General features: G+C 34.3%; 3 protein-coding genes and 2 long non-coding RNA genes across 5 annotated transcripts in view; 3 read left to right on the top strand and 2 right to left on the bottom strand.

The window, feature by feature from the left end:
- Positions 1-1,706: 1,706 nt before the first annotated feature.
- On the top strand, positions 1,707-3,623 carry LOC111411157 (pentatricopeptide repeat-containing protein At2g22410, mitochondrial-like; the record flags this gene model as incomplete). The annotated part of the gene is made up of 1 exon (XM_023041716.1): positions 1,707-3,623. A coding segment is annotated over exon 1 (1,692 nt), but the record flags the coding sequence as incomplete, so codon positions are not given.
- Position 3,624: 1 nt separating this feature from the next.
- Positions 3,625-7,349, top strand: LOC111409983. The gene is made up of 3 exons (XR_002705592.1): positions 3,625-3,970; positions 5,222-5,387; positions 7,265-7,349. It is a non-coding gene; the product is annotated as an uncharacterized LOC111409983 (long non-coding RNA).
- On the bottom strand, positions 5,894-8,353 carry LOC111409982 (putative pentatricopeptide repeat-containing protein At1g56570). Its single transcript, XM_023040125.1, has 2 exons — positions 7,588-8,353; positions 5,894-7,391 (listed from the first exon to the last, which is right to left on the bottom strand). The coding sequence occupies exons 1-2, from the start codon at positions 8,206-8,208 to the stop codon at positions 6,180-6,182; spliced, it is 1,833 nt and encodes a 610-aa protein (XP_022895893.1). The 5' UTR covers positions 8,209-8,353; the 3' UTR covers positions 5,894-6,179.
- Positions 8,354-16,890: 8,537 nt separating this feature from the next.
- Positions 16,891-22,034, top strand: part of LOC111409980 (chloroplast stem-loop binding protein of 41 kDa b, chloroplastic) — a 13,747-nt gene continuing 8,603 nt past the window's right edge. Inside the window, exons 1-7 of the mRNA XM_023040123.1 lie at positions 16,891-17,173; positions 17,796-17,930; positions 18,012-18,098; positions 18,449-18,539; positions 18,921-18,975; positions 19,915-19,975; positions 20,103-20,324. Coding sequence (XP_022895891.1) covers positions 17,072-17,173; positions 17,796-17,930; positions 18,012-18,098; positions 18,449-18,539; positions 18,921-18,975; positions 19,915-19,975; positions 20,103-20,324 — 753 coding nt within the window. The 5' untranslated portion in view covers positions 16,891-17,071. The remainder of the gene's footprint in view (positions 17,174-17,795; positions 17,931-18,011; positions 18,099-18,448; positions 18,540-18,920; positions 18,976-19,914; positions 19,976-20,102; positions 20,325-22,034) is intronic.
- The window catches only part of LOC111409981, an 8,892-nt gene continuing 7,403 nt past the window's right edge, over positions 20,546-22,034 (bottom strand). Inside the window, exon 2 of the long non-coding RNA XR_002705591.1 lies at positions 20,546-20,754. This is a non-coding gene — a long non-coding RNA (uncharacterized LOC111409981). The remainder of the gene's footprint in view (positions 20,755-22,034) is intronic.

The raw sequence follows: 22,034 nt of genomic DNA, 5'->3' as shown, positions 1-22,034 counted from the left end.
ATAATGGGACTCAAACATGGCCTTAATATATCATCCTCAAGAAAAGGAAATAGTCGTTAATACATTGATCACTTAATATCACTTAATGCATCATTAGTTTGACATAGACATTTCCATGTATACACTTCACCTAAATTAAAACCATTAAAGTAATAAAATAATTTCAACGACCATACTCACTAGTGTTCATACTTTGGGCAAGTCTATTAAATGTCTTTCATAACAATCATTTCATTAGTCTATGTTAAAACCTAAGATTGGTAGTAATCTGCTCAATTGATACTTTATTTCTACACTTCTTTAATGACAAAGCATTTCAATAGCATAAGTTAGCACCTTTAAGGTACCAGTCATTCTTTGAAGAAAGGATTGTGCAAATTACAACACTAAACTTCAGTAGCTTGGCAATGCTGTCCACAAATTCATGTACTGAAATGAAGTCCTAAAGCCAATTTTCTTGAACTATGGCCTCAAATCATGCTACAAAGTCAACCTCCATAATGGATACAATATTGAATGAATGCTTCACACTTTTCAATGGTATTACCCTTGCAGCTAAGAGGAACAAATAGCCATATATGAACTTTTTAGTATTAACACATTCAACAAAATTTGAATCCTTTAAGGGATCATGTTGGATTTCGTCCCTTGGAAGTATCTCGACATTCTTTTTCCAGCATTTCAATGTTTGAGTCTTGAATTACTTTGATGTTGGCTTAGCATTCCAACAATCCAACTAAATAGAATATTGGATGCAAGTATGTTGAAAGTGCTGAGTAGAAATGGCGATGACAACATGAGAATGATAAATGTCCAACCTAAAAACCTTATGGAGGAAGGAAACGGTTGATTTTGATTTGAGTAATGCTATTCATAAACAATGATGAATAAAATTTTATGTGGCAATAGAGTCAATGTCACATTAATGAATATAATGCATCCAAATTCACTGGATAAAATATTAGTAATCTTATAATCACATATATTGTTGTTCATTATCTTTATTGATGAGTTGCACTATTCTTTTGAATGGAGAATAATTTGTTTCTGTAAAGTAATTTCATTGTTTTTGTCAAAGGTATTTTAGATAGTTATTAAATTTCAAGTAAAAATAATTATTTTTAATTTTAAAGTAATTATATTGACAAAATATTTTTCTTTTAATGTACCACATCTTAATTATACTAAATGTTCTTAACACTTGCTCATTATTGCACTCGTGTCCCCAATTATTTTATTTTATTCTTATCATCATCACTTTCACCAATTTCTATATTTTGTTAGAAGTTTGTTAAGAGGGTAATAAGACTCATAAGCCCCTCCTAATTTTAAGAATAATACTATTCAGCACACGTATTACAATACCAAGGAAAAAATTAAATAGTTGAACATATCATATAGTATCACATAGAATGTCGATATATAATACCAATTGTGCTAAATAACATTATTTTAATTTTAAACAAATAAAAAATGACAAATATTTATAGATGTGCGATATAATTTTTGTCATTTATTATAAAACATGTTATTAGAATATTTGTAAGGAAAATATTATTAGAAATAAGATGTGCTAACAAATAAAATATTCTCGATAAAAATGTGATGAAAAAATATTGAAGACATAAAATATGACAATAAATAACGATTAAAAATCTTTAAAATAATTAAAACTTTATGGTCAAAGCCTCAATTGGTAACGAGGCCATTTTATCTAATTCCACCGTCTTCATTAGTAAGAAGTGGAAATTGGAGGCGCGAATTCGAACCAGAAATTTATGCCGTCTCCCTCTCCATTGTCTCCATTTTTTTGTTTGCTGATTTTTAGTATGCACTGGTTTTATTGAGACTTACAAGTCCTTCATAAGTTTGTTAGGAGGGTATAGTAAGACTTAGAGGCCACTCATAATTTATTGATTGTTGATTTAGCCATGAACTCATCTTTTAACACAAATCCCATTTCACGAACAACAATTAATTTCTCAATTTTAGATACCCTTTTGATTCGATGCCGAAAATTCATGCAATTTAGTCAGATTTTGGGACAGATGGTCTCCACTGGGTTTATCAAGGACACTTATGCCGCAAGCAGAATCCTCAAGTTTTCCACTGACTCCAACTTTATACACATTAATTATTCCCATAATATCTTCTGTCACATTGAGAATCCAAATGGGTTCATTTGGAACACCATGTTGAGGGCTTTCGTGCAAAGAAACCAGGCCCAAGATTCAATCTTTCTATATAAATCTATGTTAAAGAAGAGTTTTTTATGCATTGATAATTTTACTTATCCAATCTTGATTCAGGGCTGCTCAGTTGAATTTGCTGAATTTGAGGGCAGAGAGTTGCATGATCATGTGGTGAAAATGGGTTTTGATTGTGATGTCTATGTGGTGAACAATTTAATTTATATGTATAGTGTGTGTGGTAAAGTAAGTGGTGCAAGAAGGATGTTTGATGAAAGTCCTGTGTTGGACTCAGTTTCATGGAATTCGATGTTGGCGGGGTATGTTTTATCAGGGAGTGTTGAGGAAGCTATGCTAATGTACAATAAGATGCCGAAAAAGAACGTGATCTCATCGAATTCTATGATTGTGCTGTTGGGTAAGAAAGGTAGAGTGAGTGAGGCTTATCAGTTGTTTAATGAAATGGAAGAAAAAGATTTGGTTTCTTGGACTGCATTGATTTCTTGTTATGAGCAGAATGGCATGTACGAAGAGGCTTTGGATTTGCTTGTGAATATGTATCATAATGGAGTTAAGGTAGATGAGGTAGTTGCTGTCAGCGTGCTTTCTGCCTGTGCAAATTTACTGAATCTTGGAATGGGAGAATCTATTCATGGTTTGTTTACAAGAGTTGGTTTGGATTCCTATGTAAATCTTCAGAATGCTTTGATCTTCATGTATTTACGATGTGGTGATGTATTGGCTGCACAAAAATTGTTCGATACAGGTTTTTGCTTGGACCTGATATCTTGGAACTCTATGATCAGTGGATACCTTAAATGTGGTTTGGTCAAGAAGGCTAGAGAATTATTTGATACAATGCCTGAGAGGGATCTTGTGTCATGGAGTGCAATGATATCTGGTTATACCCAACTTGATCGGTACCAGGAGGCTTTAGCACTGTTTAATGATATGCAGCATGATGGTATTAAACCCGACGAGACCATTTTGGTCAGTGTGATTTCTTCTTGTGCTCACTTAGCTGCACTTGACCAAGGAAAATGGATAGATGCTTACATACGGAAGAATGAGCTGAAGGTTAACACTATCCTTGGTACTACTCTTATTGACATGTACATGAAATGTGGGTGTGTGGAAAATGCAATGCAGGTTTTTAATGGATTAGAGGAAAGGGGAACTTCTTCATGGAATGCTGTAATTCTTGGCTTCGCTATGAATGGACAGGTAGAGAGGTCACTTGAGTTTTTTGAAGAGATGAAGAAATGTGTAGTACCCAACGAAATAACCTTTGTGGCAGTTCTTGGGGCCTGTCGACATGTGGGTCTTGTAGGAGAGGGGCGCCAATTTTTTGATTCAATGGTTAAAGTATACAACATTGAACCCAACATTAAACACTATGGCTGCATGGTTGATCTTCTTGGACGAGCAGTGCTGTTGACCTAAAGAGCATGCACAGAGGCTCCTGAATTTTACAATTTTCCAAGTTATTGAATGAATTAATGCTCCTGTTTGACACCAGTCATTAAGGAACCAGATTTCTGTTTTCGGCACAAATGAGACTAGCATTTCGACTCTGTTTAAAGATGGAGATGCAAGTATTTAGAGCATTTACTATCCTTATTATATTTTCTTCTCTTCATTAGGGTTATTTTGATGTGAATTTGACTACCATTTCCACCTGTAGGGTCGACGGCAAGCCATTATATCTATCCCAATTGAATGAAATCTGTTTAAGATATTCGATGGACTATAACTGGTCACTGGTCAGCATATTGTGGCAGGTACTCAGAATTTTCAAATTGCATTGCCTTTTGTTGCTTTTATTGTTAGACCACAAGACTTTAATTACGTTTACCAGAGGTTTTTTCATAACCAGAATCGTTAATTAACTTGAGATTGATAAGATTTTCCTGTCTCGAAGTTCTTTACCGCTGCCCCCTCCTTTGAACACACGGACACCCAAAACAGGAAGAAAAATGTAAAAGTGTTGTCAGTTATGAAAGGGAAAGGAATTATATCACTGAGCTCTTTATTGAGTAAAAATGTTGTAGATGAGAGATGACAGTATCACAAAGTTCTTCTATTCAATGAGTCGATGACGATGTAAGTTATTGCACCTCTTAGTTTCTAGGTTATGCACAGATCCTTGTATCTTTATTTGGAGATAGTATATCACTTTGTTGAACTTTAATATGCACTCTCTTTCATGGATAGAATCCCTTTTAGGTAGCCCAACATAACACGTTGAGAGAGGGACAGCTAGACCAAATTAGTGTTACGTTAGGAGGTTGCAAAAGATTTGATTTCATTGGACATATCATAAATAAGTAGTTTTGGATTGAACGAGCGATAGCAAAAAGGAATTCATGTAACAGACCCCAAGTTTACTTGGAATAAGAATTGGGTACTGTTGTATTCCGTCATTTGCATATGGCTGATAGTTCTCTTGTTTATTCTTTATTCTTAGTTAATTGGTTTGTTAATCTCTTTAATTGCCATAATATGTCCAAGCTTCATGCTTTTGTCATGCTGAATGGAACTCTCTTTTATTGCCATAGTATGTATTCCGTAATTTGCATAGGGCTTGCACTTTTGGTATTTAAAGTCCGGAAAATCATCAGCTAGTATTTGATCTAAAACTAAGCGAATTTTGAAAATCTGCGATGCCTCTAAAATTTTGTACATGAATTACTCTTTCAATTGGACAGTTTTGGAGACAGAAATCTTAGCAGAAATAGTTAAATGTGTGATTTAATAACTAGATTGCCTTGGCTCATTATGAGAAACCCAGTCAGCAGCACTATACATCAGAAGGTGTTTTTATCCTTGTAATATTTATGATATTTGTTTTTTCTATTGAAGGTAAAAAAAAAAAAAAAAAAAAAAAAAAAAAAAAAAAAAAAAAAAAAAAAAAAAAAAAAAAAAAAAAAAAAAAAAAAAAAAAAAAAAAAAAAAAAAAAAAAAAAAAAAAATTCTGCTTTCTATGTTCTGGAGATGGTAGAATATTGACTACTGTTGAATTCAATGAGCAGCATCCATAACTCCTGTTTGCACAAGCTACAGTATTTTGTAATGAGGAGAAGTCGAACACCTTATAGCATTGAGTTTGAATGAAGTTACCTGCCATGCGGGAAGTAGTTGATAAGGAGCCTTGTGCATTCATAATCTTATGTTGAATGTTTTTTTCGTACTTTCAAGGTACATACTCGGTACTTCCTCCATTATTTAACTGACATGTGTATTGGATAAATGAGACCTACTATCAATCGGACCAAGATGTAGATAAATAACACATGTCAATTTAACAGTGATAGGAAGTATCGAGTTTTCACATTATGAGAGTACTAGAAATTTTCGCCTAATTTTTCCTCCCCTTAATTCACTAAGCATGTATTTGAAAGTTACGAATTTTCGCCCCCTTCTCACTCAATCACATGAAAGATCTTATGTGATATTTCTAAAAAGTAGAGCATATCTACATTGAAGATCGTGAAAAGTTGCGTAGTAAAGTAGCATGTTCAACAAATATGAGAGTGCTCGAGACTTGCCATTCCCATGAAAGAAAACTTTCTTGCATACCGTTTCGTTACCAAGTACCACAATATGCTTGCTTCTATTCCCTCCGAGGAATGAACATCTTGATTGGAAGAACTACGGAAAGTAATCCATAACATAAATAAGGGTAAAGAATGAACAATGCTCTGTAAAGAAACTACATTGTCTTTATATAAAATTGAAGTGACTACAAAATTTTTAAATGTTTAATTACATTGTCGCTTCATTATTACTGAATACAAATATAAATAAAAATTACATTGCATGTTAAATTTACAATTACAACAAAAGATCAGTTTGTCATTTCATTCATCCGAATATCGAATATTCGGATTAATTCGTCTTGCTCCAGATGCTAGTCGAAATAAATATAACTAAATCCGAAATTTGTTTGACGCTTGACACTATCATATACTTCTCAATGGCAGCTCGTCTTCAAGTTCCATCTTCTAAGTTATGTACTAAGCAATGTAAATCAAGATTACATTCTACTTCTTTCATATGCAGAACGAGACTATCGACAACTTCATAGACCCACTCGACATGGGAACCCAACTTATCTCCCGCAACGAAACTGTAGATTTGATTCCTCACCTCAGTCCAACTTCTCCCTGGCTCTTTCTTATTCACCATTCTTCTCATTAATTTCCTCATTTTGGCAGCATCTCCCCACTTACCATCAGACGCATATATGTTTGACAACATCATATACGTCCCTGCAACGTTTGGCCTCAAATCTAATACCTTGCTTGCTGCTAATTTTCCCAACACTGCAAGCTTGTGCGCTTTACAGGCTCCAAGAAATGCTCCCCAAACGGACTCATCAGGCATAAATGGCATAGATTCTATCAATTCATAAGCTTCTTTAGCTCGCCCAGCACGTCCTAGCAAATCCACAACACACCCATAAATATCTTGATCCGGGGTGATATTATAATCACTTAACATTGATTTGAAATACCTTAAACCCTCATTGACTAGTCCAGCATGGCTACACGCATGCAGAACTGCCACAAACACGATTCTATCGGGCCTAATTCCAGAATGAATCATCTGATCAAACAGTTTAACAGCTTCTTTTCCATACCCATGGCTACCATATCCAATCATCATAGAGGTCCATGAAACGATATCCTTATCACACATTACATTGAAAATCTTGAACGAATTCACAATGCTTCCACATTTCGCATACATGTCTATCAAAGCATTAGCTACTGCTAAGTCATTTCCTAGTCCTCTTCTTAAAATTTTACCATGAACCGGTTCTCCAAAACTCAATAACGCCATGTTAGCTGCAGCGGCTATAATGCTAGTAAAAGTAAAGCAATTTGGAGTGATACCTTCAGACTCCATAAGACTGTAGTGGTTGAGAGACTCGTGGGGATCAGACTTTTCATGTCCCGCAATCAAAGTGTTCCATGTGATTATATTTCTCTCAGGCATTCCATGAAAACATCGATCTGCTTCACTCAAATGACTACAGCTGCAATACATATCTAATATTGAATTCATTACAGGAATACTGGATTCAAATCCATGCTTCACCACTGCAGCATGTATCTGCTTTCCATAAACATGTGAGCCAATTGAGGCACAAGCTCTAACAGCAATTGAAAAGCTGTATGGATTTGGTTCAGCCTCCTCCTGTTCACACAGGTATGAGAAAACAAGCTAACTGAACCAACTTAAAATCTTGTATATGATGCAATTTGCTGATTAGAGTATCACAAAATCTGTATGGGGATTCAGTGTGCGGAAAATCTATTGTATGTAATTTTTGTCTTTTTATGTGCCATTGCCAACAGATATTATACATGACCAGACAGATTAATATACGTACCAATATCATTTGTTTAAAAATTCGAAGTCCTCCATGACCATCGCCGTGGTGAGTGTAACCAGCTATCAATGTAGTCCATGACACCGCATTCTTAACCTTTATCTCCTCAAAAACCATGAATGCATCCTCCATACCATCACAACACGTTGCATACATGTCCATGAGCGCATTATCAACGTACAAATTCCCATGCATGCTATGCTTAAGAGCCAATCCATGAGTCAATGCACCACAAGACAGCGACCGCATGCCTTTACAAGCCTTAAGTACGCTAGAGAACGTGAACTGGTTAGGTTGCACGTTGACACCATCCCTCATCATCTCGTAGAACGTTGTCCAAGCACGCTTATAGTGGTTGCACGAGGTGTATCCACTGATCATAGAAGACCAAGCAACCACGTCTCGTTCAGGCATTTCATCGAACAGTACTCGAGCTTCTTTAAGCAACCCCTTATCAAAATATGACATTATGAGATCAGTAGCTAAGATTGAAGGAGGTTTAGCTACAAATTGTGGGTTCAAATGGGTGGGTGAATTTTGTGGCCAGTTCAGAGAATTTATGATAGTTTGAGGAATTTGATGGAACTGAACAACTCTTCTTGTAGTCATTTTTTGGTGCATTATGTAGAAAAGGCTCCTAACATTTCTTGTCTTTCTTAATGTTTATGCATTGCTAAGAAATATTTTATTGTAGCGCAGGCGAAAAAATGACAATAAAAAGCGAAATGTTAAGAAAATGAAATGAGAATACGAAACATAAGAAAATTACGAAACAGGTTAGAATATTTTTGTTCAAGTGATATGCGACTATTACAGTGAAGGTCCCAAACATTTTAAAAATCTGCAAATTACATCCAAAACTTTAATTTATTAAAAAATGGGAAATTTGCATTGGAGTTTCATAACCTGTCAAAAATACACAGCAGTGGTCCCAAGCTTTTCAAAGCTGTGTGACAGAAGGATCTCTAAACGATTTTTGGACTTGTCCAAAAATCTATTAATTGACCAGATATATTTATATTCTAGAATTCACTTGACCACCCAACCCCAACGCCTAACCACTTATATTGACCAAAACCTAATTAGGTGTATTGACAAAACCTTAATATAGTGTATTTACAAATCCCATTCTATTTACTTTCCGATACCTTCTTATCGAAAACATCTCCAATGGAGGAATGTAAAGGAGAGGCAAATTATATATTTTCAATAGAAAATGTAAAAGAAATGTAAGTTACGTCCAAAAAGTAAATTTAAATCTTTCCATTAAGTATAATTTGAATTTAAATCCACCGAAACGTATATAAAGATGTATAAGCAATTTTGAATATACCAATTTAAACCAAATTTTACATCACTATCTTAGAAGATCAAGTGATTCAAAATTAGTGCTCTAACTTTTGATCCACCGAAAAATTTAAGTCACTTTTACAAAAGTAGAATTTTATGTCTTATGTTTGGTGAGAATTAAAATCAAGTTTTTAATGAATTTCGATAAAAAAATGATAAAATGTGGAGTTAAAAAATTATAGACACGTGAAATATATTATTAAAATTAATTATTGATATTGACTTATCTAAATTTAAATTTTAATCCCTATCAAGCAAGGCATGTACTTCTAGATGTGGCCACATGTGCAAAAATACTTCTAGATTTGGCTATATGCGCAAAAGTTTTCAAAAACTGCCATATTTAAAATGCACCCATCGACTTTGGCTCCATATTAAGGGGGTGTTTGATAGATATTTTTATGTAAAAATATATTTTAAAATAGTAAATTGATGTGAAATATGTGGCTGAGAAATAAGAAAAAAAGTTTATTTACGTATAATATTATTTTAATAAAGAATGTGTTGTTAAAAAAAAAAAAGAAAAAAATACATTTTGAAAAAAAAGACTACCAAACGGGGCCTAAAACTCCCCAAAATTAAATAATTAACAAACCATGTGCATCATTCCTTTGAAATAAATGTGTTAATATGCCCATTTTCTGTCCTGCTTTCGTTCTATATCAAAAATTAAAAAAATAGCTCATGTATCAAAAATATGTTAAGAACTCCATTAAAATCAAGACGAAACCTGTCAATCTGACACAAACTACAAATATTGGGTGAATCGGCCAAGGGTCGACAAGATACTGACCGAAGAATATTTAGGGCCTGTTTGAGTCACATTATTTCAAAAAAAAAATATTCTTAAATAATGATTTGACATTATTTCAACCATACATTTTTCAAAAAAATAATTTTACACGTAGATCAAGAACTTTTCCTTATTTTTTAACCACACATTTTTCATTAATACATTATTCAAGAATGCATTATTACCAAAATAATGTGGTTTAAACACCCCCTTAGTATGTAGTATAGACCATATTCAATAGCACCCAAACAAGGCATATTAACAACTAAGTCAACAAAAATAACCTTACAACAAAAATAACATCAATAACATCACGACCTCACTTCAATTTCACCTGCCTGGGCAAGAGTCGGAGACCTTTATAAGGACGTGAAGGTAAATTCTTTAGATCCAATTTACCTATCTGTAAACTAGAGAGAGCAATACCCATAATCTCGAAATTCACTTGAAAGGTGGGAAATATTTTGAGCCGCTCTAAGCCCGTCTCGAGCGCCATTTTTCTGACATTGAAGTAGAAATCCGTCCAATTGACCGAGAGCAAGTCTGCAAAAATTTGTCACCAAGTCATCCAGAGTCAATAAGACAACACATATCTAAAATATTTAAAAAGTCACATATGATAACAAATTTTTGGAATCATATCATTCCTCGATCATTTATGTGGTCCGCAGTAAATGGACACCGTGTCATCAAGAATTGAAAATCACAATTACAAGCTCTATCATAATGATGGACTCTTAATCTAACTACTTCGAAAATCGCATAAAAATAAAAATCTCGCAAGACTGGAAAATTGCCCTACATGAAGGCATGCCTGATCGTATAGTTTTGACCTGACTATACAAAGAGACATGTATCTAGGATAATTTTATGATCCACACCCAGCAAGAGAGAATTTGTCATACTGTTCATAAATGACTGTGCGTTAAAATTATCTGTTAGTCACCCAACTTACAGCATTTCTTCTATTTGGTAACCAAACTTTATTTATTTATTTATTTTCTTTTTAGATCACTGAGCTTTCATTCTTGTTTCATTTAGGCATTCTATCCTACTAATTTAGCAGGATTGCTGAGGTGGAAATGCGATATATAAAATAGATTACTCCATTATTTTTAATTTTTATAGTTCAGGTAGACAAAAATGTGTGTTTTGGAATGCACTTAATAAAGAAACAAAATCAAAGAAAAGTAAAAAAGAAAAAGCACTACTTGTCCAACAACACATTTTTGCTAAGTTGGATGATGAAAATATTTCACAATAGTTATTGTTGGGCATTTTGGTAAGTGATACCAAAATCCCCTAGACGACGATAAAAAATCGAGGCCCGTTTTAACTTCTTAGGCTATAAGCTTAGGATTGAAGAATTATATCTACACCACAATTGAAGTAGTCCAATTATGTTGAATATTTAGAGGTAATCAGTCCATTGGACTAGATGCTCAATATCCAACTTGAAGGTAATTTAAAATCACAAGAAAAGATGGATAAATAAATCGATATCTTTTCTTTTAACCTTCTTATCCCGTCTCGGATGAACTCTATCCTTTTGGATTAACATAATCTTGCAAATCTTCTATCCTAATCTTGCAAGACTCCTGGAAAATTCGTTCTCCTTACTAAGTCTATAAATTGGAGCATTTACCTTCATTTTATAAACACCAAAAACTGAGAGAAAAACCAAGAAGAAGGAACTCTCCCTGCTTTGTGCAATACACGACACCTCCTCTGCCTTTCTTTGTGAATTTGTCTTTGTGATTAAAAATGGCCTTCAAATTGGAGAAACATTTGTGGGGTAGATCGAGTTTCTGAGCCGAATCAATAAGGGGAAATCGTTCTTGAATTTTATGCATTTTTGGTCTTGTTTTCTTTTCTTTGAATCTCTACAAATCCTAAACTAATTGATTGTTTGATTCGATTTATAGGTGGATTTGTTGTACAATTGGTATCAGAGCTTGGAGGTGGTGAAAATTCGGCCAAAAATCGACAGAAAATAGAAAAAATCGGATTGCCCAGTTTCTTGTACAAAAATTGAATGTAAAAACTCAATTTCTAGTCAATCCAAAAGTCTATTGGTGAAACAGAGACCAGGGTTCAGACGTGCAGGTGGAGGCGATACTGGGTGTGCAGCGCGTGATTCCGACGATGGCGGGTGGCAACTATGGCAGAGGCGCGTGAGGGGGTATGGATCAGATTCTTGGGAAGTTGTCTTCAAACAATTTGTTCCTCACATTATTTCTAACATTTTTCGTGTTGGAAATTTTTTGTTTCAGGTTACACAGGAAAAATTGGACGATTTTGCCCTTGGTGGATCAACGGTCGAAATTGCCACATATTTACTGAATTACTTTAGGCCAAAATTGCGACCCTAAAGCAGTAAATTCACATCTCTCATAATTTACGGACTCAGAAAAGTCCACTCTGGTAAATTGGCAGAAACTTTACATTATCGCACTAGCATATCATCATGTGGGGTGATCATTAGGATTGAGGGTTGTCATTGCTTAGCAACCATTGCTTATTAATAGAACCTAGGATTACTTGTCATTATCTGTTTAATTTTCTAAGTGAAATTATTTATTCGTCATTAGATTAATTTGTTGAATGTTGCGTTATCTCGTATTATTTTAGACTTGTACCTGGATTCCTATTCTAGTTCTTCCCTTGATATGAGAAATTGATTCTCGCGAAACCCTGGGGTTCTAGAATAGCGTATTATTGTGAAACTATATAAATCTTGTTACTCTGTATAATCTGTGACCTGTGACTTTTACATATATAAATTTGTGTTTTGTGCATTTTTTGGTAAAATGTCGACACATCACTTTAAGGTAGGTGTCTTTAATGGTAAAGGAGATTTTTCAATTTGGAAACAAAAAATGAAAGATATTCTTATCCAACAAAAGGTTTCCAAAGCTATTGATAACTCTTTTCCTACAAACTTGACTAACGAATAAAAAGAGAATATGGATGAACACTTCTATAATATTACACCTGTCTGATGCGGTATTAAGAAAGTTGGTAAATTAAAATCAGTTCAAGAACTTTGGGAAAAATTGGAGGAACTTTATGTATCTAAGTCAACTCCAGACAAACTTTTTCTACTTGAAAGTTTTTTTAGCTTCAAAATCGATTCTTCAAAAGATTTGGATAATAATTTGGATATCTTTAATAAACTCGTGCAAGATTTCACTAATTATGGTGAAAAAGTATCTGAAGAGAATAAGGCAATAATTTTGTTAAATGTTATCCCTGAAACTTATAGAGATGTTAAAAATGCTATTAAATATGGGAGAGATACTTTGACACCTGAAATTGTCATAGACTCGTTAAGAAGTAAAGAAATGAAAATGCGAGCTGAGAGAGTCGAGAGAAGAAGTGGTGATGTTCATATTATGAGAAGTAGGTCTTAATCAAGAACTCGTGATAACCAAAGTGGATACGTGTCTAATAGTAAAAAGAAAAGTAGAAGTTTATCTAGGGGTCAAGAAATAAAACTAAATGTAAAAAATGCTATGGTTGCGGTAAAACTAGACACTCATTAAAGATTGTTATGTTGAGAAAAACAAACAAAAGGAAAATGTTCACGATGAGGCAAATGTTATTACTTCCTCTTATGAATTTTGTGAAGTATATATGTTATTAAACTCTGAACTTACTGAAGTAAATTTGACTGTGAAATCACATTTAAATGAATGGATACTTGATTCTGGTGTATCATTTCATGTTTCATCACATAAAGACTAGTTTGAAAATATGCAAGAATCTGCAAGTGGTCATGCTATTTTGTGTAATAATCATGCATCTAAAATTGCTGGTATCGATGATATCACGTTAAAATTTGACACTGGTTATGTGCTTAAATTACATGGAGTTAAATATATTCTTGAAATGACTAGAAATCTTATTTCAGTAGGAGCATTAGAAACTGATAATTTTATTGATAAAATTGAAAACAATATGCTTAAAATAATTAAGGGTGCTCTTGTCACATGTAAAGGTACTAAAAGAAACGGTATTTATGTGACTACTGCTGAAATTGTTAAAAATTCAACTTTTTCTATAAATTTGACCAACATTGATGACACACACAAGTGACACAATAGATTAGCTCACATAAGTATTAAAGGACTTAAACTGCTAAATGATAAAGGTGTATTTGAAAAAGACTGTGTGTCTAATATGCCTTTTTGTGATCACTGTGTACTTGGAAAACATCATAGGTCATCTTTTTCATCTGGTATGTATAAAACTACTAAAGTCTTGGAATATATTCATATTGATTTATGGGGGCTTGCTACTAATCCTACAATAGATGGTAATTGATGATTACTCTCGTATGGTGTGGGTTTATTTGTTAAAAGATAAATCTGAAACCTTTAAAATTTTCAAAATATGGAAATTGCAAGTTGAAACTCAAACTGGTAAAAAGATAAAATATCTAAGAACTGATAATGGTCTCGAGTTCTGTAATAATGATTTTGATGATCTGTGTGAAAAATGTGGAATTACTAGACATAAAATTGTTCCTTATACACCTCAACAAAATGGGGTGGCTGAACGTACGAATCGTACTTTACTTGACAAAGTTAAATATATGATGTTGAGTTCTGGAATTTCTAAATCTTTTTGGGGTGAAGCTGTTATCACTGCATGATATCTGATTAATTTGACACCTTCTACTGCATTAAATGGGATACTCCACATGAAAAATGGTATGGTAAATGTGCTGACTATACTGTGTTAAAAACTTTTGGCTGTGCTGCTTTCTCTTATCAAAATGAGGGAAAACTATAACCTAGAGTTAGGAAATGTATTTTTTTTAGGATATCCTGAAGGAGCTAAAGGGTATAGGCTTTGGGATAGAAGTCAAAATGGAATTAAGATCATCATAAGTCGTGATGTTACATTTAATGAGTCTGAAATGTCGTGTCTAAAATCAGAAAGTGACACCTTAAGAGAAAAATAGCAAGAAAACATTAGTGATGAATCTCAAGTAAATTTAAGGTCCTTAAGTGTTCAAACCCCCACCATCGCAATCGAGGTGGAGCATCAAAATCCTGATCTAGAAGAAAATCAGAGTGAAAATATTGAGAGAGATGAAGTTATAGAGGAATATTAAGGAGAGCAAAACTCTTTGTCTGATTACCAATTAATTAGAAACAGAGTTAGAAGAACACATACAGTGCCTCAAAGGTTAGAGTCTGATTTTGAACTTGCTTATGCTAGCTATGAAGAACTAGTTGATAGGGAACCAAACACGTATGAAGAAGCCTTAAGGAGTGAATAATCTAAGAATTGGGTGAAAGCAATGAAAGAAGAGATAAATTCCCTTGATAAGAATCAAACATGGGAATTAGTCCTAAGACCTAAAGACAAGTCAATAATTGGGTGTAAATGGATTTTTAGAATTAAGAAGGGAATTACCAAAGGAGATGGTTTGAGGTTTAAGGCTAGACTTGTGGCCAAATGTTATACACAAAAGGAAGGGGTAGATTATAATGGGATCTTTTCTCCAGTTGTTAAGTATACCACAATTAGGACTATGCTTGCATTAGTTGCACATTTCAATTGGGAACTTGAACAACTTGATGTTAAAACTGCTTTTTTGCAGGAGAACTTGATGAAAAGATTTTTATGGATCAACCTAAAGGTTTTGAAAATAAACAAAAATATGATCATGTGTGTTTTCTTAAACGCTCTTTATATGGTTTAAAACAATCTCCTAGACAATGGTATAAACGTTTTGATTCGTTTGTTAAAACAATTGGTTTTAAAAGGAGTGAATTTGATCATTGCTTGTACTATCAAGGTAATACAAACAATAATGACTGTCTATTTTTCTTACCATACGTGGACGATATGCTTTTGATTGGTCCCAACTTGAAGTTGTTAAATGATGTAAAAACTATTTTAAGTAATGAATTTGATATGAATGACTTAGGTAATACTAAAAGAATTTTAGGCATGGAAATTCAAAGAGATATGTCTAAATCAATTTTATTTTTACATCAGGCTCTATATATCATGAAAATTTTGAAAAAATTTGGTATGAATAAATGTAAACCTGTTACATTACCTTTAACTAATCACTTTGTATTATTTAAAGAACAATCACCTGCTAATGAAGAAGAAGAAGAAGAAGAAGAAGAATATATGAAATGAATTCCATATACAAATGCCACTGGTTTTGTGATATTTCAATGGTGTGTACTAGACCTGACTTAGCCTTTGTTGTTAGTACACTTAGCAGGTGTATGTCCAACCCGGGTCGCAAACATTGGGAGGTTTTGAAATGATTGTTTAGATATTTGAAAGGAACATGCAATGTTGGCTTAATATATAAGTTTAGTACTGAAGGAATAAAATTGAAAGGTTTTACCGATGCTAACTATGCTGGTGATAGAGATAATAGAAAATCTACATCTTCCTACATGTTTACTTTGTGTAATTCATGTGTTAGTTGGAAATCACAACTTCAACATGTTGTTGCATTATCCACTACTGAATCAGAATACATTGCTGCTACTGAAGCCTTTAAAGAATCTATGTGGTTTAAAGGTGTATTAAATGAACTTGGTGTTTTTAAGGACAATGTGACAATATATCCCGATAGTCAATCTGCTATTCACCTATGCAAAAATCCTGTATTTCATGAACGTACTAAACATATAGATGTTAGATTGCATTTCATTAGAGATATGGTTTCTCAAGAACTGATAAAACTTGAGAAAATTCTTTTAGAATATAATCCTGCAGATATGGGAACTAAGGTGCTCCCATTGGTAAAGTTTAGAAGCTGCCTTGATCTTCTAAACATCGGTACAAACTTGTAAGTCTCTTCTCTTAAGCTATTTGTTATCTTATCTGACTTGCATGATGATTTGACATCAAGGTGGAGATTGTTGGGCATGTTTGGTAAGTGATGCCCAAATCCTCTGGGCGATGACAAATACTCCAGGGACCGGGCCGTGAGGGACCTTAAAGTTGGGGTTCAACCTTTTTTTTTTTTTTAAAGAAAATGGGCCGCCTTCTTAACGAGTACCCGGTCCCCCAGTTGTGGGGTCCAAATTATGTCTTCTCTTAGGGCAATGTAGTCTTTTCACCCTTAACACTACGGGATCTACCAACGGTCATGTTTGGAAGGGGAGGCTGCATATATGGATATAACCGAAGTTGTGGTGAGAGTGAAGCCATTGTCTTATCCCAATTGTAAGAATGAGAGAAAATCAATATATAAAGCATAAAAAGAGAGAAAAAAATCAGAGCCCTTAAAATTTTTATTTCAAACAGAGGCCCCTCTAACTAAGAGTGGTGGTGTAGAGGAACTTGGAATTAATCATGGCAAGTCTGGTGGTGGTGCAACACAAGCAGCCGTCTTCCGCCGTCCTTCAGTCATCATTTTCCGATTTCAATGGCGCCCGACTCACTGCCTCGGTTCAGGTAGTCCCTCTTAATACAAACATATGATCCTGTGTGTTAACGTGTTTATACTTTTCTTGAAGAATTAATATCCCACCTCGACTAAAGATGATAACAATACGCAACGGGGTATTTTCTCTTAATAAGAATGAAAGTACGAGACTTAATACCTTGAGTCTAGCACTAAGTATTCCTTTTGTCTATTTTTAAGGTTAGAAATTGGGCACGCTTATTTATTGAAATCTTGTCTTAACTCAAATTCACCATTTTTTGTGAAAGATGTAATGTGCACACTATTTTTTATAAATGAGTAAGAACGAGACATGGATTAGGACATTTACCAGTTTGACACCACTTGTCTTGTCTAAGAGATTAAGGTGGTTCGAGAGAGTAGTGTTCACTTAATCTAAGTTTACGAAAAATCCAACTAATGAGAACTTGTTTTAATACCCAATCGGCTTAAAATATTCAGCCAATGCTTCAACTTATAGGCAATGAAGGGTAAATTAGTTACCAACGTTGCAAGTTTGATATAAATACTAAGCACTCGAGATTGAGAATATCCCCTTTCCATATACTTTGTTCTGTATACAAATGGTGTGGAGGTAATTCTAATGCTATCCTTATCACTATTTTGCTGTAGTATAAAAGGAAAATATGGCAGCCGAAAGGAGAATTGCGTGTCACAGCATCAAGTGCGAAGAAAGTTCTAATCATGGGAGGCACCAGATTTATTGGTGTATTTTTGTCCAGACTTCTCGTCAAGGAGGGCCATCAGGTTTAGTCGACGTCCTTAAAAAATTACTATTACATAAATATACCAATAATTTGAGGATTTAAGTACTTGGAATAAGCGCAGATCACTCTGTTCACCAGAGGAAAATCACCCATTACCCAGCAATTGCCTGGTGAATCGGACAAAGATTTTTCTGATTTTTCATCCAAGGTATGTTTACTTAGCACTTGAAACATGCTTGGTACGGTCAACTTCACAGTACTAAAGGAAGAAACTGTCTATTGTAAAACTTACATAAGAGCATATTGGTTTAAGGTCTACCATGGTGTTTTCTCATTGAATGGATGAATTAAGCCCCCGTTTGGCCCCCATTATTTGGATTTATAATGGGGAAAATGGTATTTTTTTGAAGATTGTGTGGTTGAAAAGTTTTCGATTTGAGTGTAATATTATTTTATTGAAAATTGTGTGGTTGAAAGTGGGAGAGAGAAAAAATTGAATTAAATTGAAGAATTTTCAAGGGGGCCAAACGGGGGCTAAATAGCATTTTCATTGTACAGATCTTGCACCTGAAGGGAGACAGGAAGGACTTTGAATTTGTGAAGAGCAGTCTTTCAGCAGAAGGATTCGATGTCGTTTATGACATAAATGGTGAGGATTGCTCCCCAATTAATATTACATGTCCTTCATGCATTTATGGGTTATATATTCAGTTCTTGCTCAGTGAACAATGGCGATTGCTTGGTTGGGAGGATTAGATAGTATTAGGCCCCATTTGTTCCCCATTATCTAAAAATTCATTTTTTTTCAAACTCATTTTCAACTACACGTTCTCTCAATAAAATATTTTGCAAAGAAACTTAAATTTTTTTCTTACTTTTTAACCACACACTCTCCAAAAATTCAAGATTACAAACCTCATTTTCAACCAAAGAAAAATGAGGCTCAAACACATCCTAGATAGTATGCACTTAAAGTCTAGTTTGTCTGGGAAATTTAAGTTCTTTATCCATCTTTGTGCTATGATTTCAGGGCGGGAAGCAGTCGAAGTAGAGCCCATATTGGAAGCATTACCAAATCTGGAACAGTAAGGGGGTGTTCTCTTTGTGTTTCAGTTTTGTGTTTTGAGTTTTAAATTCATTTTGAGTTTTGTGTTTTGAGTGTTTGTTTTGAAATTGTTGAAAATGCGTTCTTTTTTATTGTTTCTCAAAACAAAAAAATGAAATTTTTTTTTTTTTGAAATTTTGAGAATCACCACAAGATCACCTTAAAAAAAAAAAAAAAAAATTATATATATATATAATAATTTAAAAATTTTTTTTTTTTGAAATTTTGAGAATCACCATACCACCTCCGAAAAAAAAAAAGGGGTTTCCCGCGTTTTCAGTTTTTTCAAGTTTTACACTGAAAACGCCCAAAACGACAAAAAAGTCGTTTTGTGTTTTCTTCACAAATTTTTTTTTCGTTTTCGAAAATTCGTTTTCGAAAACGGGAAAGAGAACACGTTTTCACCGTTTTGAAAAATCGAAAACAGAAAACGGCCCGAAAACGGTAAAGAGAACAGGGCCTAAGCTTCTAACCTGAAGTGGCTGAAGTTATGCATCTCAAGATATATCATATATTGACGAGGCCATGTATCAAATATTTTGGATTTTATGTCTCTCTCTGTAGGTTATTGCTTAAGTGTAAAAATGGAGCTAACAGTTCAGAATTAAAATAATTGCACAATAACGTGACAGCAATATATCTTTGAAGCACTATAAATTGCTTATTTTTCAAGCGTTGATTTATCATGAATATGATAAGCGTATATATCTTTTCTTCTCTTTGATTTATAGTACCTAGGATATTTGTGACTATATGAATAGTTGCTTTATGGTGCTTAGTGGACTGTTTCTTATTATGGTCTTGATTGAATGAACTTTGCCTTTGTCGATCATTTAACTTGACCAAAGCTTTTGTTTCTGATGTATGTTCGAGTTAGATTCCACAGAATCCTGCTAATCTAGTTCAACTGAATCTACAGGTACATATACTGCTCCTCAGCTGGCGTTTACCTCAAAACTGATTATCTACCACATTTTGAGGTTTGTATTCTATCTCGTATTTGTTTTTGCAAGCTGACCGTGAATTTCTATGAATCTTTTGACTATGCTTTGATTTCACTATTGTCTCCCGTAATATCTGTGAGATGTTCTCTGTTCCCTATTGAAGGTTGATGCAGTAGATCCAAAGAGCCGACACAAGGGCAAGCTCGAGACAGAGAGCTTGTTGGAATCACGAGGTGTAAATTATACGTCTCTGAGGCCAGTTTACATCTATGGGCCACTGAACTATAATCCTGTTGAAGAATGGTTCTTCCACCGGTTGAAAGCAGGTCGCCCTATTCCAATTCCCAATTCAGGAATGCAAGTAACACAACTTGGTCATGTAAAGGTTGGTGAATATTTCAAGAATATAACAAAATCCAAAACTATAGTTTCACTAGTACAGACTTATCAAAACTAGTACAGACTATCAATGTCATGTGATGACCTTGTTTTGCCCCACATAAAATAGGAACATGATAGGAATTTATTTATTTTTCCTACAATGAAAGAGGGCCAATAGCCAATCTTTTGTTCTATTATAGATAGGAGCCCCGGTACTTGTTTTTTTACCTAGTGTACATGCTTTCGCTGGGAGATTTCAGTCTGAGTACTTTCAATATAATCTCATAGTATATACTTTGTGGGCGCGGTTTCAGGATTCAGTATGTAGTACTGTTTTGTATTCTCCCCTTTTGTGTAGTGACATTCGTCTTGTCTCTGCCAATGGACGTAAATCTAAAGTGCTGAACGACGTAAATTTCTTGTTCTCTATCTTCCTTTTGTTGGGAATTTACTTATACATGCACAGCGGAATTTAAAATATATTTCGATTCCCATCCAATAGATCTCATTGTGTTTGGTTAGGAATTGTGATAAGATTGTACCTTTTCCAGATCTGCAATCCTTTTGCTTTTCTTTTCGTTCCACAACTTTGATTCGCCACCACAGCTGTCCAATTGTCCAGCCTCCAACGGTAATCCACACAGAGAATTTGATTGCAGCCTCTAGGGTTTTCTCTTGTGCTAGCAAGAATAATGAAAACCTTAATGGACCTCAAACCCTAGTTATGTATTTATATAAACCCAGACAGGCTCGGTCCGGTCCGGTCCGTGAATTAATTAATTCAATTAATTAATTCGAAAATATAAATAACAAATCAAATTAATTAATTTATCCAACGATTGTTAAATTAATCAATTGGCAATTTGCAATCTTCCAATTCTCTTTTGTGTGTGACCCATTAGGTTCCCGACCACTATGCCTAACGACGTGAAATATTATTTTGATCTAATCAAAATTGATAAATTAAAACACTCTTTCAATTTATCGTCAATTCACATTCGCCGTCCCTGATTGACATCTATCAATGTGTCAGGGCAATACATGTGACGGGAAATGTCACGTGGTATGACAAAACCAAATTCGTTCGTTTACCGTGAAACTATAATCCCTTCGTCAATATGATCCGATCAATTACGAGATATGGAATTGTGTCAATCTCGATCATCGATCATATCTTTCACTCCACTATTAAGTCAATATAAATCGAAAACTCCTTTTCGACTTATGAGTACACCTTGGCCAAGGATTTCATCATTGACTTAATTGAATGAAACGCAGATCATAATCTCCTACTATCTAAGAGTGACGAATCCTTTATTGATCAATCACAACCTTCATACGATTCTTGACGTACCCGAACGATGTCGTATTAGCGGCCCTTTTCAGAGCAACATCCAACACCGCCAAAGTATGACTGTCCTCATATAAGGTACCATGACGACCTCAAGTCAAAGGACCAATTTCACTACCGAATGTTAGAGATTAACCACCGACACTCAGATAGTTATCCATGTGGAATCTCTCGACGGGTCTCCAATGTTTTGTTCTATAACAAACATCCACGTGTTCATTTAAGTGTCACCACACTTTAACTTGTGAGATCAGCTACTTACTTCACAAGTAAGAAATGCCACACGTGATGGTCTATCCGTAATAACGATATCCGTATCTCGTTATTACTTACGACCATGGTTTATTCAAGATCCAATTATAT

The sequence above is a fragment of the Olea europaea genome, chromosome 15 (genome assembly GCF_002742605.1).
Source record: "Olea europaea var. sylvestris chromosome 15, O_europaea_v1, whole genome shotgun sequence".
Lineage (NCBI taxonomy): Eukaryota > Viridiplantae > Streptophyta > Magnoliopsida > Lamiales > Oleaceae > Olea > Olea europaea.
The sequence above is the reverse complement of the archived record's forward strand: the minus strand, read 5'-3'. Positions and strand labels throughout refer to the sequence as shown.

Bases quoted from the DNA above. Each gene is read 5' to 3' on its own strand.
- LOC111409982 (XM_023040125.1), bottom strand. From the start codon at position 8,208: ATGCACCAAAAAATGACTACAAGAAGAGTTGTTCAGTTCCATCAAATT. The intron at 7,392-7,587 runs GTACGTATATTA...CTGTGTGAACAG, and splicing joins TTTTTAAACAAATGATATTG to GAGGAGGCTGAACCAAATCC.